At 37.2% G+C, this 15,257-nt stretch overlaps 1 protein-coding gene across 4 annotated transcripts in view; it reads left to right on the forward strand.

Moving 5' to 3' along the window:
- Positions 1-11,818, forward strand: part of LOC105567872 (ATP-binding cassette sub-family G member 4) — a 43,347-nt gene extending 31,529 nt beyond the window's left edge. For 3 of the 4 annotated variants that reach the window (XM_012023108.1, XM_012023109.1, XM_012023106.1), the window contains 10 exons: positions 823-940; positions 4,876-5,065; positions 5,972-6,117; positions 7,710-7,948; positions 8,249-8,542; positions 9,349-9,512; positions 9,669-9,837; positions 9,942-10,042; positions 10,120-10,461; positions 11,085-11,818. In XM_012023108.1, the coding sequence (XP_011878498.1) occupies positions 823-940; positions 4,876-5,065; positions 5,972-6,117; positions 7,710-7,948; positions 8,249-8,542; positions 9,349-9,512; positions 9,669-9,837; positions 9,942-10,042; positions 10,120-10,461; positions 11,085-11,243 (1,922 nt within the window). In that variant the 3' untranslated portion in view covers positions 11,244-11,818. The remainder of the gene's footprint in view (positions 1-822; positions 941-4,875; positions 5,066-5,971; positions 6,118-7,709; positions 7,949-8,248; positions 8,543-9,348; positions 9,513-9,668; positions 9,838-9,941; positions 10,043-10,119; positions 10,462-11,084) is intronic. The other variant, XM_012023107.1, reaches the window with a different exon arrangement.
- Positions 11,819-15,257: the final 3,439 nt, after the last annotated feature.

Genomic DNA, 15,257 nt, shown 5'->3' on the forward strand with positions numbered 1-15,257 from the left:
ACTAAAACAGTAGAAACTGTAATGCTAAGTCGAATCGTTAGATAATTAATTACGAATTAAAAAATATACAAATTGTATGTCTGTGTGATTATTATCAAAATTTTGTGCCGCTCTTAGTTGCTTCCTTTCATTATAGAGATCACTCAACAATTAACAACCGAGCTTGAGACGCAACTAATTAGTTTTCAATGTTGTGAGAAATCCATCAATTTAAGTCGCTCTTCCGGCCTTGCGCTTATACGTGATTTACACGAGCTGGTCGGCTACACACGCGAATATAATGTAATAACAACTTTATTTGTCTTGAACTTTGTCCTGTTCTCTTTGTCCGATATCCCCGAGATATTAGCAGTAGTCGATGTCATAAAAAGCAGCGATTTATATGCAATCTTAGTGCGATGGTCAACGGTTAACTGATGATATTTAAAAAAAAACTTATTAATTCTGATTAATGCGGAATTAATGCTCGTCGAGAGTATCACACAACACTCAATTAATTCGCCATTGCAAATATATGCGTAAGCTTGTTTTTCACGATTCGCGTGAATATCTTAATCCGAAAGACCAATATGAGTGAATGCAATGGCCAAATAAATAAACGTAGCCTATCTCTGTCTCTCATTACGTTATCCCACATGTTTGCGTTAAAAAATATTTGTCGAAAGATAACCATTTCATGTTATTCTACTAAATCCTTTTGATGCACGTCCATCGGAAGTATCCTTTAGTGGCCCAAGTTATCGAAATATTATTGGCAGTTGGAGAATATTGAGAGATTCACGCTTAATTTGCAGAGATCTAAAAGTTTCACTCCATTTTCAGATGTAAAGACGATCCTGAAATCCGTCAGCGGCAGACTGCGGTCCAGCGAGCTAACGGCTATTATGGGCCCTTCAGGCGCTGGGAAGTCAACGCTCTTAAATATCCTCACCGGATACAAGTGAGTCAGCGTGGAGCTTCCACACGATACACTTATTGCCAGTAAAATAATAACGTAACGACGCATTAGATCGGCGCTAAGCGTGAAAGGCGTGCGCGGATTATGAATAAAATGTATTCTTGCGCAAGTTAATCGCTAGAATGAGATACAAGCTCGCGCTTGTCACCTTGTTATCGTAATATTAGTGGGTTACGTGTTTCCACAGATGCAAATGGATTGGTAGTAGTACCAGCGGATAAAAGGTCATTTCGTTGACTCTCTATCAGTTGAACAGCTTTTACTGATAATGTTTCATGATTCACTCGCGTGTTCTTATTGTTTTCAAGATTGTTTGTAACATCGTTACTAATTCTATGCGGTTAAAAGTAAAATTACTGAGGGAAAAGTCGAGAAGACGAAAAAATCCACTCGAGAATAGCGAGGGAATTTCAAGAAATTTTAACTTATCGTCTAGAATGGTCTTCATAAATTAGGGATTCGCTTTATTATTTGTATTAAATCATCTTATATCACATAATGAACTTTCAAGTAGCGTGTTCTCATATGTTGTTTAATCTTATATCACGTTGCCGGTTGATTATCATTTAATATATCACTACGAAATATATTTTCCAAACGTCCACTTCTCAAAGATCCGTCAAACAGGATATTCAAGCAGAGTCGCCAGTTCGAATCGCCGGTGGCTTTTATTCCATTTCTCCGATCGCAGAACGTTCGTATTCTCATCCAGCATCAACGCGCGAAGCATTTCGTCGGCTCTCGCGCTTATCTTTACTCTGGAAAAGAGAGACTGTTAACAACCCATTTTGGGGCCCACAATTAGTAATCGAGTTATTTGGATTGTTCGTAACTCGACTCTGGGAAAAATTTGGACTGGTTGTTTTTTGTAGTTAAGCAATTTAACATTTCGGTTAGTGCCTCTTAAATGGAAATTATCTTTGCGTTACTGAATATCGACAGAACTAATTGAGAGAGTTGATTAGTGTTACTTTAAAATCTTGGCTATAGATAGAATAGCTATTTTTAGTTACGCGGAATAAAATTCGTAAAAGATTAGAGTTACGAACAATCCAAATAATTCGATTACTAATTGTGGGCCTCAAAATGGGTCGCTAACTGTCACTTTTTTCCAGAGTAGAAGATTTACGTCAGATTGTTAATCGGTCTGCCGAGTAACAGGTATTTCCCGTGAGAAGTCCTCGCGCCTGTTATTCACACGTCAATAAACGAATGCGACAGCTGTTTATATACCAATCAGAAAATAATGCGCGAACGGCGGATAACAACATCCTTTTCTCTTTCGGTAAACATCGACGGCTTAGTTGAAAAACTTTTAATTCATTACCGGACTTTGGAATATTCGTCAATATATCTCCACAGCGCACATTATCGTAAACTTATCGTTCCCTTGCGGAAAGATTTCGTTAATCCGGTCGTGGCCACGTCACGTACTTTCAGTTCTTTGCCTAAACGTGGTCCAAACGTGGTTTCGCTTTCTTCGCTCACTATTACGGTCTCGCTTTCTTCGCGGTTACGAAACTGCGACGGAATAGAAATATTCCGCCGATATTTATCTGAATATTTCAGATAATAAAAATTTCGCTTACCCGCGATAGAAATAATCACGTGTATCGCACGTCAATTTTTCTGCCGCTGCGCGTATAATTCAGCCGCGCCTCATTCAGAAATCGCTTCGGGAAAACGTTCGGCATAATTTTATTTAAAAAATTGACAGCGCATGCGGCGTGGACTTTCTACTTCAATATGCTGTCCTCGGTCGGTTGACTGCTATCAAAATGTTTTGCTTGATAAAGTGATCTTTGTACGTCTTCAAGAATAGAATTATGTAAATCGTTGTAAAAAAATTTATTCGGCTTTTTCTCATTTTCAAGACAATTTATAATAACAACAACAATGTGTTTATAGCATGCATTATACTTAAAGCTGCAGGAGTGCGAGAATATAGGTAGTACATACAAATAATAAGGCACCAATTGCTGTGAAGCTTACTAGTAAGAATAGAGAAATAAAAATGAAAGCACGGAAAAATAACTTACTGCAGAAATACAAAAATATACATGTGACAACAATAAAATTATTAAGAGGACCATACACTATAAATAATACAACATATGCATCTACTTGAATGATCAATGGAGTTTCCGAGCCGGTTTGTTAAAAAAAGAATTATCTTTTAAACGATAGCGCCGATAGCTGTTGTCTGGAAGTCAGAGGTTTCCTACTTCGTACACTCCGTACCGTAAAAAAGTTGACACTTATTTGCGTACAAATCAAATAGATCCGCCGCGATGTCAAGGCGCGTCCCCGTCTCCGCTCTATTTTACGCGGTAAAGAACGACTGTCGGCAAGAAATCAGCGTGACAGCGGGGCCTTTTTGCCGCCTTTGCCTCTAAATTGCACGTACAAGGGCGTCACAAATGACACCTCGCCGCGAAACGCTCTCGAATCGAGCTGCTGGAACCGGTTTTTCGATCATTACATTTCGTAGAAGCCGACACGCAGATTCCGGCCGCTAATTGCCCGGTATAACTTTGTATTATTGCTTCTCAATCCAGATCGAGTCAATTACAGTGCAAGAAAGCATCTACAATTATAATAAATTATATATTTCCTTCACAGTCTAGTTTATGTGTCACGGACTACTAAGTGAAATACTTCGCGTGCAATTTAGTTTAAAATAAAAAATACAATTTAATTAAAATCAAAAGATATACGCAGCTTGCAATTTAATTAAAATTGAAAAAAATATACGTAGATATAAAGTGTACGGATAATTATGTACGCGTGTGCGCGATACAAATGCGACCGCGGTATTGCGATTTACCCTTGAGTTCTTTCGATCCATCCTAGCTTCCCTAGTAGCACAGTGCATTGAACAAACATTGGTTGAACATTGGCCCAATATTTGGTTGTGTTGGGCCAACGTTTAGCCAATGCACTGTGCTACCAGGGTTTGGCTGCGTCCGATCGCGTCTCAAGATCAATCAGCTCCTCGTTCCTCTCCGCAATATGTGCAGCGGCACAACACGGGTTCGATGCAGTCTGCCTGCGAGAGCAATGTAGCCTACGGTGTATTTGTTGTCGCGTAAAAGTTGTTTCGCAGCTTGTTCTCGCTTCTTTTCCATCGCGTTTTCCAAACCGGTTTCATAGTCAACCGGTGCGGCGCGTCGCGCATCTGTGATTGAGAACCTTCTTCACGCACGGCGATCCGATATTGAGTCTTTGCGCAAGAGGGCACGAAAATTCGATTACTGTATTTTCGATCGCGAGCGTGCGTCTACCGTCGGCCAGAATTTCTTCAGCGAACGTTTTACCATCTATTCTGACGCAAGAACGGAAGAAAGACGTCATTATATTCGGACAACAAGGCTCTACACACAATACAGGAAATATTAGGAATAGGACTAAATATTAGAAGAAAGAAAAAGAGAAAGTGCTTAAATAAATATCTAACGCGCTACGAAAGATAACAAAATACAAGATATCAATGTACAAATTGTCCCGTAATTCCAAATATAACATTTGCATTCTAGCTTATAAATTTGAACAATATGAATTTAAATAGTTATTCCTATTCCTAATAATATTTCCCCTATTGTGCGCAGACTCTAAGAATGGCGAAGAGATATGTGCGTACAATAAATGTTGATGATTCTATAAATCATTTTCACGACGTATCCGCGAGCAATCCCTGGCAGTGTATTACAGAGCTTGGTATCTCGACTTGTTTCATCAAAGATACGGATACAAGATAAATTTTCAATAGATTCAGTGAAGACATACAGATACAAGTTACATTTCTTGAATTCCTTCGACTTAGATACAAGATGCACTGAGTTATTGGTGTGTTACCGTCAAGCATGTATCAAAATCTTTCTTCATATCGAGTTACTCATTGGAAATTTCTCATCAAGGACGACAGGCGCGGAGGGCAGCGTCACGATGAATGGCCATGAGAGAAACCTCAGTGCCTTCAGGAAACTCTCCTGCTACATCATGCAGGATAATCAGCTTCACATGAATCTAACGGTAGCGGAAGCTATGAAGGTTGCAGCGAACCTTAAGCTCGGCTCACAAGTCAGCCAAGCGGAGAAAGAAGAAGTGGTAAGCAAATGTTCTGACCCTTTGCCTCGGACAAACTCTTCAAAGTGCACAACGGTTGAATGTAGACGTTTATTCGTGTATAGATACAACACGTAAATATTAGGGGAACGCGGGGTATAAAGTGGAGTACTCAATACTTAAACTTGTCCGAAGGTCTGTGTCCTCTCCGAGAAATGTATGTTGCTTTAGTAGAATAGCTGCAAGCTGATTTGGCTACACATTTTTCGAGACCAGAACTTGGACCAAGTTCTAGCATCGTGGACACAGGCCTTTAAAGCTTAGGAGTAGAAGAAAATTTGGCTTTTCACAAGATATTTATTTACCATCTGACAAATCGTATACACAGTTGAAATCATGAATTTCTAATTGAAGCTGTTGTGTGCACTATTATACATTTACTTTCCCGAAAACACAGCATAAATAAATAAAACGTATCGGAAAATAGCGCATACACGTTGTAAATCTGACGATATGGCTACTTTTGCTGTAACCGCGTGAAATGGGAAACTTACAAATAATTTGAGATGATTCCGTTAATACATTTCAGCATTATACAGGCTAGAAAATACTGGTACCCCGATTTACCACATGTTCCCCTACGTATGTAAAAATATTACATAGCGATAAATAGTAAAATTCATCGTTGTATTTGCTGCTTGCTTTGTCCGCTACGGCGCTACGAAGGAAGTGTTATTTATTGTAAGGAAATCCGCGTAATTACATCCGCACGAATAATCAACATTACCTTAATTATTTGAGATAAAAAGTTTATGTATTCTTGAAACCGGTTGCATTGCTGCCTTTGTACTGCTTATCTCTCTTTGTCCTCAATTAAGGTCAATTGCTACATACGTATTTTACATATTATCGCGATTGAAATTAATTACATGTTCAATTCTTCCGTAGATCCAGGAAATCCTTGAGACTCTCGGCTTGTCCGAGCATCGCCGTACTATGACCTCGAATCTGAGCGGCGGTCAAAAGAAGAGGTTATCCATCGCCCTGGAGTTAGTGAACAACCCCCCTATAATGTTTTTTGACGAGCCGACTAGGTAAGTTTCAAATTTCGCGCCAAATATATTTTTTAGAATTAATTCTATACTTACGACCACGTTTGCACGAGTTTCAAAGTCAACTTCGTTTTTGAAAGTCAACTCTGGCATATCACTTCAGATAAGTACGTTGCATCGAGATAAAAATTATGGTGCATTGGTAAAGTATTGTCCTTAGAACATGACGTGTTAGGCTTGTTTTCTGTTCCTACACTGGTGAACTAGTGCAATAAATTAAAGTAGGACAAGCGTATTTTTTCTCATTCTAACTTACTGCACTAGTTCACCAGCGCAGGAACAGAAAACAAACCCATTGTAATTTTAATTTCTCCGTGTGTATACACGAGAATGGTAGTTTAAGAACGGGTTTTCTAACACGACTTGCTATCAACGAGAACGAAGGGGCAAAATGTGTATTGTACAATGCTTAACAGCGTATTCCGGAGGTTTGATCGAATAGATCTCCAGTCGATCAGTCTACAGGAAATCCAGCAACGATTTCTTTTGCTTTCTCTAAATGAGAGAAACTCCGCCGTTCCTTACTAATTTTCTTGATGTCGATTCGAATGTCGCTCTTGGCACGGCCAATGCCACCAGGATATCCCTTGTCTTTTTACAAGGTTACGAGGAAACGATTTCTTTCATATCTTAACAAACGCGTTTTATACAATTTACATTGAATTTCTCCTTGCAGCTTTCACGGAAGATCGATATAACTATCCAGATGTTCTGTAACTTCATCCTGCGAGATAACTGTAATAATAAATGATCATACGAAGATGTTTTTATTTTAGAGAGCATCAGGTCTGCCGCCAAAAATTAAGCAATTTGCCTTCACGCATTTGTCATCGCCCCGCAAGCTCAAGCATTGATATTCTATACGTAAAAAGATTATATACATGTGAATATCTGGCGTATCTCGTTTGCATTAGGCGACGTGAGATACAAAAGGGTAACGTGCAGTGGGAGAAAGTAAACTCGGTTTTTGACGTTTCTTTCTCGTCGGTGACTTTCACTCAGACGCTGCACGTCGGAAATTTTTGTATTTACAACGGCGCCGCATTCATTCCACGAATTATCGTACGCGAAACGCTTTTGACAAATAATCTCGTCTGTCCATATTTGCGTAGCGATACAGGTGCGATATAAATAATTTTCTCGACTCACGTTGTCCAAAGTTTAAGTTCGATTTCTTGACCTATAGTATCACGCGTTTCCTCGGGACATTTTTTGCTACATAACCGGTTCTGTAAGAAAACCGCTCGGTATCAGCTTCTTTTGTGATGACAGAAGCTCACGCCAAGCAGCTGAACATGACCGGTCCTTTCAAGGTCTTACTTGGACCAAGAATTTGGTCCTGCCTCTTAAAAAAAAGTCTCATTTAATGCCGCCGTTTGCATGCCGATCGATTACGCGAGAAAAGACTTAATGTGACTTCTTTACTAGTGCAAAATGGATACTTTGTGTGGATAAGCAACGTATTATATGTAGCTCCTTTTTACGCTGTCACAAATATATGCCAGCAAATACATGTATAAAGAGTAAAGTCTAAGTATATGCTATAGCAATTGGTTTTATTCGACTGTCTTTAGCGGCCTGGACTCCTCGTCCTGTTTCCAATGTATCTCATTACTGAAGACTCTGGCACGTGGTGGCAGAACGATAATATGCACCATTCATCAGCCTAGTGCGAGACTTTTCGAGATGTTCGATGCTCTCTACACGTTGGCCGAGGGTCAATGCGTTTACCAAGGTTCTACGTCGCAGCTGGTGCCTTTCCTGAGGACAATTGGCCTTAATTGCCCGAGTTATCATAATCCGGCGTCGTTCAGTGAGTACTTTATTACCAGTCTTTTATAATATTTTATAATATTTTATAATCACTTATAAATATTCTATAAATACTATTAGAATATATAACGTCTCTATTAAATGGTATTTTATACAGTAACTGTTTAACACAATAATATACAAATAACTGTTTTATATTAGAGTGATATAAATTAAGGAAAATAATTTTGAAGAAACTGCAGGGTCTACTGTAAGGTCTAGTTTATCTCTTATTTATAACATTGGTAATTTTCTTTTCGTTACGCAAACATATGCGACATGTTTCCGATATATTTTCCAGTAATTGAGGTGTCATGCGGCGAATACGGCGATAATATCAATAAGCTGGTCAATGCGATAAACAATGGCAAGTACGATATACGCGAAGGACACCCGTTTCCCGAGACGAAAGATGGAATGAACAATTGCACCGCTGCGGCGGGTATTTTGAAGAATGGTGACTTGGACAAAGTGAAGATCAAAGACAAGAACGACATTAGTAATTTCGAGGAGAAGTTCTCGGAAGGGAAAACTAGCGAGATTAGTAATGGAAAACTCATTCCCGGCTACGCTACAAACGACATTGCTAAACAAGGTATACAGCTTATTTGTCAATCTCGATATAAAATGAAGTCCGCAACATGATGACTTTCCAGTGTGTTGTTTATAAATTTAAAATAAAAATTATTTAGACACTAACATCTTGTCACGGCTCTTAGTCCTATATATTCCTTTGTGTTTATTAATAACTTTAATTAACATAATTCCGTAATTGCGACTTAAGTCTTAGTTTCCTGGAGAAAAGCCCATCCTATGTGGACCTTGGTTTTCTCTTGACATCATCACAGTTGCAATTTTTGATAGTAATATAAAGTAATATTACAATTAATAAACTTATAAAACGGACACAGTTAACGGGTCAGTAGAGTCTAAAAAATTAATTTTGAAGAGGTGGATCGTCAGTGAATAAAAAACAAAATTCGAGAATTATATCGACAATAACTGGCACAATATATTTTAATTAGCAAAAAACCGAAATATAAGTTTTCGATCTATTTTATATGTATTACTGTGATGAGTGATTCGGTTTTTTTTGACCATGTACTTCCATAAAACTACATACTTTGATATGTCACCCATTCTTTGCTGTCACATTTAATGGGTTAAACTTGATAAGGACCAGTATTACTGGTCGAAACGTCGTGTACTAATTAAAATATATTGTGCCAGTTATTCTCGATATAATTCTCGAATTTAAAAAGTTAATAACGCGTATGTACGCATATTATTGACTTATTAGGCTGTATCGGCCCGTTAACTGTGTTCGTCTTATAAGTTTAATATTATACTTTACACAAGCCCCTTGACTTTAGATTACTTTAATTAAAATTAATACCTTAGCACTGGATGTGGCAATACCTATGGATCTGGATAAGAAGGACAATGCCAACATAGCTCTTCTCGACGAAACCATCGTGGTTACACCAGAGAGATATCCCATATCTGAATTCAAGCAATTCTACATCATTCTGAAACGTGCTCTACTTTTCAGTCGTAGAGATTGGGTAGGTATCTGAGGAAGCAGACCACTTGCTTATTTGCAATCGCGAATGTTCTGATACTCGCAACCTCGATGTAACCGCGCGACATATACCATCGCTCTGATATACTTCTACTTTTAGATATTGTCTGATTCTAATATTCCTTTGATATGCCTACAGACTCTCATGTATCTCCGACTCTTCGCTCATATTCTGGTGGCGGGGTTAATCAGCGCGTTGTATTACGATATTGGAAACGATGGCGCCAAAGTACTTAGCAATCTGGGATTCCTGTTCTTCAACATGCTGTTCCTCATGTACACGTCCATGACAATTACAATTTTGTCCTGTAAGTCGCCCGCGATTATCATACTTGTTACTTTCGCGACCGCGTTCTTTTCATGTACATCGCGATACACCTATAAAATACTCACTCATATTCTTTATTTGTAGTCCCGTTGGAACTGCCTGTGCTATTGAAAGAGAACTTCAACAGATGGTACTCTCTCAAGTCGTATTACTGTGCGATTACCCTTTCGGATATACCGTTCCAGGTAAGATCCGTCGAGTAACGACACAAACGAAGCTGTTGTACAGTAAATAAATGACTCTCACGCTCTTTGCTTTTTAGACGGTATTTTGCATACTGTACGTCAGCGTCGTATACTTCATGACAAGTCAGCCAGCGGATGTAACGCGGTTCTCCATGTTCTTGAGCACCTGTCTGCTGATTTCCTTCGTCGCGCAATCAGTGGGTCTCGTGGTCGGCGCTGCGATGAACGTGCAAAACGGCGTGTTCCTGGCGCCGGTGATGTCGGTGCCTTTTCTTCTCTTCTCAGGATTCTTCGTCAGCTTCGACGCGATCCCGGTCTATCTGCGATGGATCACGTATCTCAGTTATATCAGATACGGTTTCGAGGGAACTGCTATGACCATTTACGGCTTCGGCCGAGAGAAATTGAAATGTTTTCAGGTAGGTTTAATGCCGTATCTGGGACGTTAGCAGGGTGTCTACTACCAAGAAAAACCTGGGAAACCTGGAATTCCCAGAGAATTCTTTTTTGCCTGAAAATCAGTGAATTATTAGGGAATTTTTGTTGTCCGTTTATATTTTATGAGTAATCGAAAGTTAGCCATATGACCAAATTAGTAACAAAGTGACAGAAAATTTATACATGTGTTGGCGGAGCGATAACTACTGGTCCAAGCATCATTTTATCTTTAAATTTTACTTTCTTGCGTTTCTTCGAAATAAAAGACTAAAATTTTAAATAATATAAAATGCCTGCAAATCTGCTTTTCTTACTTGAAAATTATTATGATTTTCAAATTTTTCTCTTTATGATTGTGTAAGTAGCATACATACTGTGAATGAGATAAGAACAATCCTATACAATAATTAAATTTATTTTAAATTTGCATCGAAAACTATAATATTAACCATAATTTTTCTTGGAAGTTTTAATAAAAACACGTGAAAAATCGGAGAATTCTCAAAGAAGTTTTTTTTTTTCAAGAAATAAAGTAGACACACTGTTTAGTCGTCGCGGCCATCGGTTGCGAATAGTATTGTTGAATTATCATGCGTCTTTTTAGGTGTACTGCCACTTTAAGAATCCAGAAACGACCCTGGAGGAACTGGACATGCTCGACGCTGATTTTACTTTGGATATTCTTGCACTCCTGCTCATCTTCGTCGTACTGCGAGTCTCCGCGTATCTTTTCCTGCGTTGGAAAATCAAGACCGCCCGGTAGACTGTCGCACGTAAGCGCTTTATAAAATCAGATGTGGTTGCGATGTGGACGGACAAGTTAGCACAAATGTTACCTTTCACCGTGTAGAACTGCGCAGATATGAACGGGCGCGCTTTCCTAATCGGTAATCTCGTAATGATATTTCAAAAGGGTGATATGAAGACTCGGTTCCGATGCCTCACAATGCAATTAAGACACAAGGAAGTTTGCGAAAATGGTGGTTTTCCATTCCTCGATGAGAACTCTTACGGCGGATAACTACTCGCCGTCGAAGAGGCACTGGTATGTTTCGAAGGTACCGCAAAGTATGACTTACTTTCTTTCGCGGTTTTTTTGCTGAGTTTTGTTGATATATAGAACCAATACTAATGTAACTTATTTATGTAATTTAGTTTAATAACGACGGCTAGTAGTTACGATTGTAACATATTTGTCCAGGGTACTATTCTATAGTATACTATAGCATGTACACTATATATATATATATATTTATATATATATCCGAAATATGTACCTTCCCTTTTTTTACTGTATCAGTACACATTTTTGTTAGAAATGCAACGTTTAAAACGCAACACGCATCAATTTTGAATTTATCGTCGAGTGAATTCAAACGTTCATCAGGGCGATTAATAACATTGAGATATTACATCGAATGTGACGAAAATCGTTTCGAGTGTAGTCGAAATAAAACAATAGTTGAAAGTATTTAGACAGCCTTGAACGTTTTGAGAACATTTTTCTTTTTTAACATTACGTTATCTCAATTCGTTATTTACCCAAGAGAAATAAAAAGTCAAGATGATGTCAATTTGATATCAATTTGATAATTTGATTGGTCATATTGACCAAATTTATGTCATATTTTGGTCAATGTGACATGAAATTGACGTCATCTTGACTTTTCATTTTTCCTTGGGTATTTTGCAAACAGACCGGTTTCTTATTTTAAAAAATTTTAAACGTCCAGATACTCAAACACCTTAAACGAAGTTTCAAAACTTTCAAGACTTTCACGAACCTTCCAATTTCGAATAAAAATTGGCAAGATTCGAAGCATTTCAAATCTTTGTGCGCTTAAATCGTTAAAACAATTTTAAAAAGAAGAATTCAAACGCTTATTACTAAAATATGTAGCTCGACGGCGTAAGGATAAATTCGCGCGTGATCCTCGGGAGGAACTTATCAATCACCCCCAATCATGTCTAACCTTCGACGAATACGAGGCCTTAATTGATAACGTATTTCACGAGCGATCACTCTATTCTATCTAATGGCTGTGAGTTTCATGATGCAAGAAAAAAGAAAAGATTAAAGAAAATTAAATACGAATGCTTGTATTCTTAAAATGATACTTGGACAAAGCGACGAATGTCCGAGGTTATTTATAAGCATTAGCAGCGGAAGGGCTATTTTTAAGAGGGAACTGCAGCCCTATTACCTTCTCGGACAGGTAGTGCGATAACTGAGGAGATTTCAAAGTTCTTCTGGTTTGTAGAAATAAAAGCAAAAATGAAATCGATTACATTATTAAATATGTATTGTATCTATATAACAGAAAATATTACAAATATAACTTTTGTAGACAAGCAGGTAGGTAACATTTTATTTAAGTGGAATCTTTCTGATCTTCTTGGTAAAAGTATTCAATACGTCTTCCGTAGTGATTTGTTTGATTCTTTTTTATAACATAATATTATAATTATCAGTGCACAGTAATTAATCCTCTATAAACCCAATTTTGTTCGTGTCTGAAAACGAATTATACATACATCATGAACAAAGGGAAAATTATTTTAAAAGTCGACTAAACTGGTAAAAAAGTGATATTTAAGTCACTTAAAGTTGTCACTTTTTGCCAGTCTGATCGACTTAAAAAAAAATTTTTCCTTTGTTTAATTACCACTGGCGACAATAAGCTTCACTCAGTTTTGTTGATATATCATGAAATTAGCAAACATTAATCTTCGGATAAAACTAATAATTGGTTAGCGATTTTTTAATTTTTATTATAAAAAGACGTTTTATAACTTGGGAAAGATGCTACGCTAAGCTGCGTGTGATGAAAAAATTAAATAAGATTTAAAAAATACAGATATATGAACATGTGATTTCACAATGTCGCATGGCATTATGGGGGATTAATATTATGCAATATGGGCTCATTTTATTGATTTAAAAAAAAGAATAAAAACAGATTCATAATGTGAGAGGAATTGGGGAGGGAGGGGGGGGGGGCAGCTGACCCTTCTGCCGCGTGTGTTTATAAGTGCACGAATTTTTATACATCTTGCCAGATTATATCTTGAAAATCAGGTGTTTTTAACGCTTTATAGAGAACGACGGTTCTATGACAGACTTCGCCGACAAAAACAAGCGTTTACACAATCCTGTAATGAATATTCGCAGCCACATTTTTTCGCCAAACGGCGAGCAAATGTACGGATATTCTTTCGACACATACTAGATCAGATGCGAGAAACAAGTTTTTACAAATTTTCGAGAATGCATGATGAAATTATCAAGTTGATTCCTTGCGCGATTTATTGCCACCTCTCGTGCATAGAATACGAGATAATTTCTCTTAACAATCTCGACCTTTTTGGTAACAAGTCGTTAAGTAAGGAAAAGAATAAAATTTCTAAAAGCAAGAGAGAAAAACGGCAATTTAAAGCGACTCTATGTAAGCATAAATTAGTATATAAAACAAGTTCTTGTTTTTATATTCTCATAATTCACCGAAGTTAAGGAATTGAATCGGTGGTTTAATTATAGATACGACTATATATAAATGGATAAAAATAACCTTTACAATGCGACATGTATATTTTTACCCAAATGAAATGAACAATAATCAATCGATAGTGTACTCGATTGTTAATATAGGTATACTTTTATAAAGCGAGGTGCATCAAAATGTGCGTGTTCTCGATTGCGCCGATTTGGCATGATTGTTAATGCATAGTTAACGCTATATGTTATAATACGAATAAAATATGCTTTTCGTAATTTGATATGTATATATATGTTATATATATATGCACATACATACGTACACATATATTTATGTATATTTCGATTTCAATAAGTTTTGTTACATTATCATTATTTCTTTTTAATCCTCATATCCTTATCCCATTATATAAAATATGAATCTTAAATTTCTTTCATGGGATTTTCTTTTAGCAAATTAAAAATACGCGTACCTGTTAGATTTATATGCGTAGGCAAAATAATTTGATAAATCGTATTATGCCATAATTACATATATCGCAGAAAGATAATTCTTTCGAAAGATGCTTCAACTTTTGACCAAATAAACAACTGCGTAATTATGTCATATATTATTTTGTTTGGTTATTTGTTTTTCTTTTTTCAGCGATATTAGATAAATGTCATTATCCACCATTTGACCAAGACCTACGCTCTTTAAAATAATAGATACAATATGATCAGAGTACATTAGATTACACGCAATTTCAATCATATTCTATCTAATGTTTTAAACAAGGTATGTAATGTAATCTGTTTTTTTTGCTATTATTCCATATCGGTTATCATACGTAAAGTAACAAGTAATTGTATCTTTATAGTGACTACATTAAAGGAGACATACACTAATAAAATGTCTCTCACAATACGTTGTGATTATTAATGATGTGCATTAAATGACGGATCAAAGATCAAAGAATCAAAATATGTAAATCAACAGGAAATAAGAACGCCAATATAAGGTCCGAGCAACATGTAGGTAGCTCAATGATTTTATACACCATGTGAATTCGTATACCGTTTCTTTTCAAAATACAGGGTGAGTTATAACATTTGTGCCAGAGCTCATGAGAAGGTAGAACGGATCGAGATGAACAGAAAAGTCCTGAACCATTTGCAATTTTCGCAATAATTAACGAGAAATAAATTATCGAAAATCGTCGTCTTTGCCCTGCCCACTGTCCAATTCGAGCGCGTGGCGAGATGTGACCGCACGGCGATCGATATTGCCAGGCGAGGGGG

The sequence above is a fragment of the Vollenhovia emeryi genome, unplaced genomic scaffold (assembly GCF_000949405.1).
Source record: "Vollenhovia emeryi isolate VEMERY1.0 unplaced genomic scaffold, V.emery_V1.0 DF939133.1, whole genome shotgun sequence".
Classification (NCBI taxonomy): Eukaryota; Metazoa; Arthropoda; class Insecta; order Hymenoptera; family Formicidae; genus Vollenhovia; species Vollenhovia emeryi.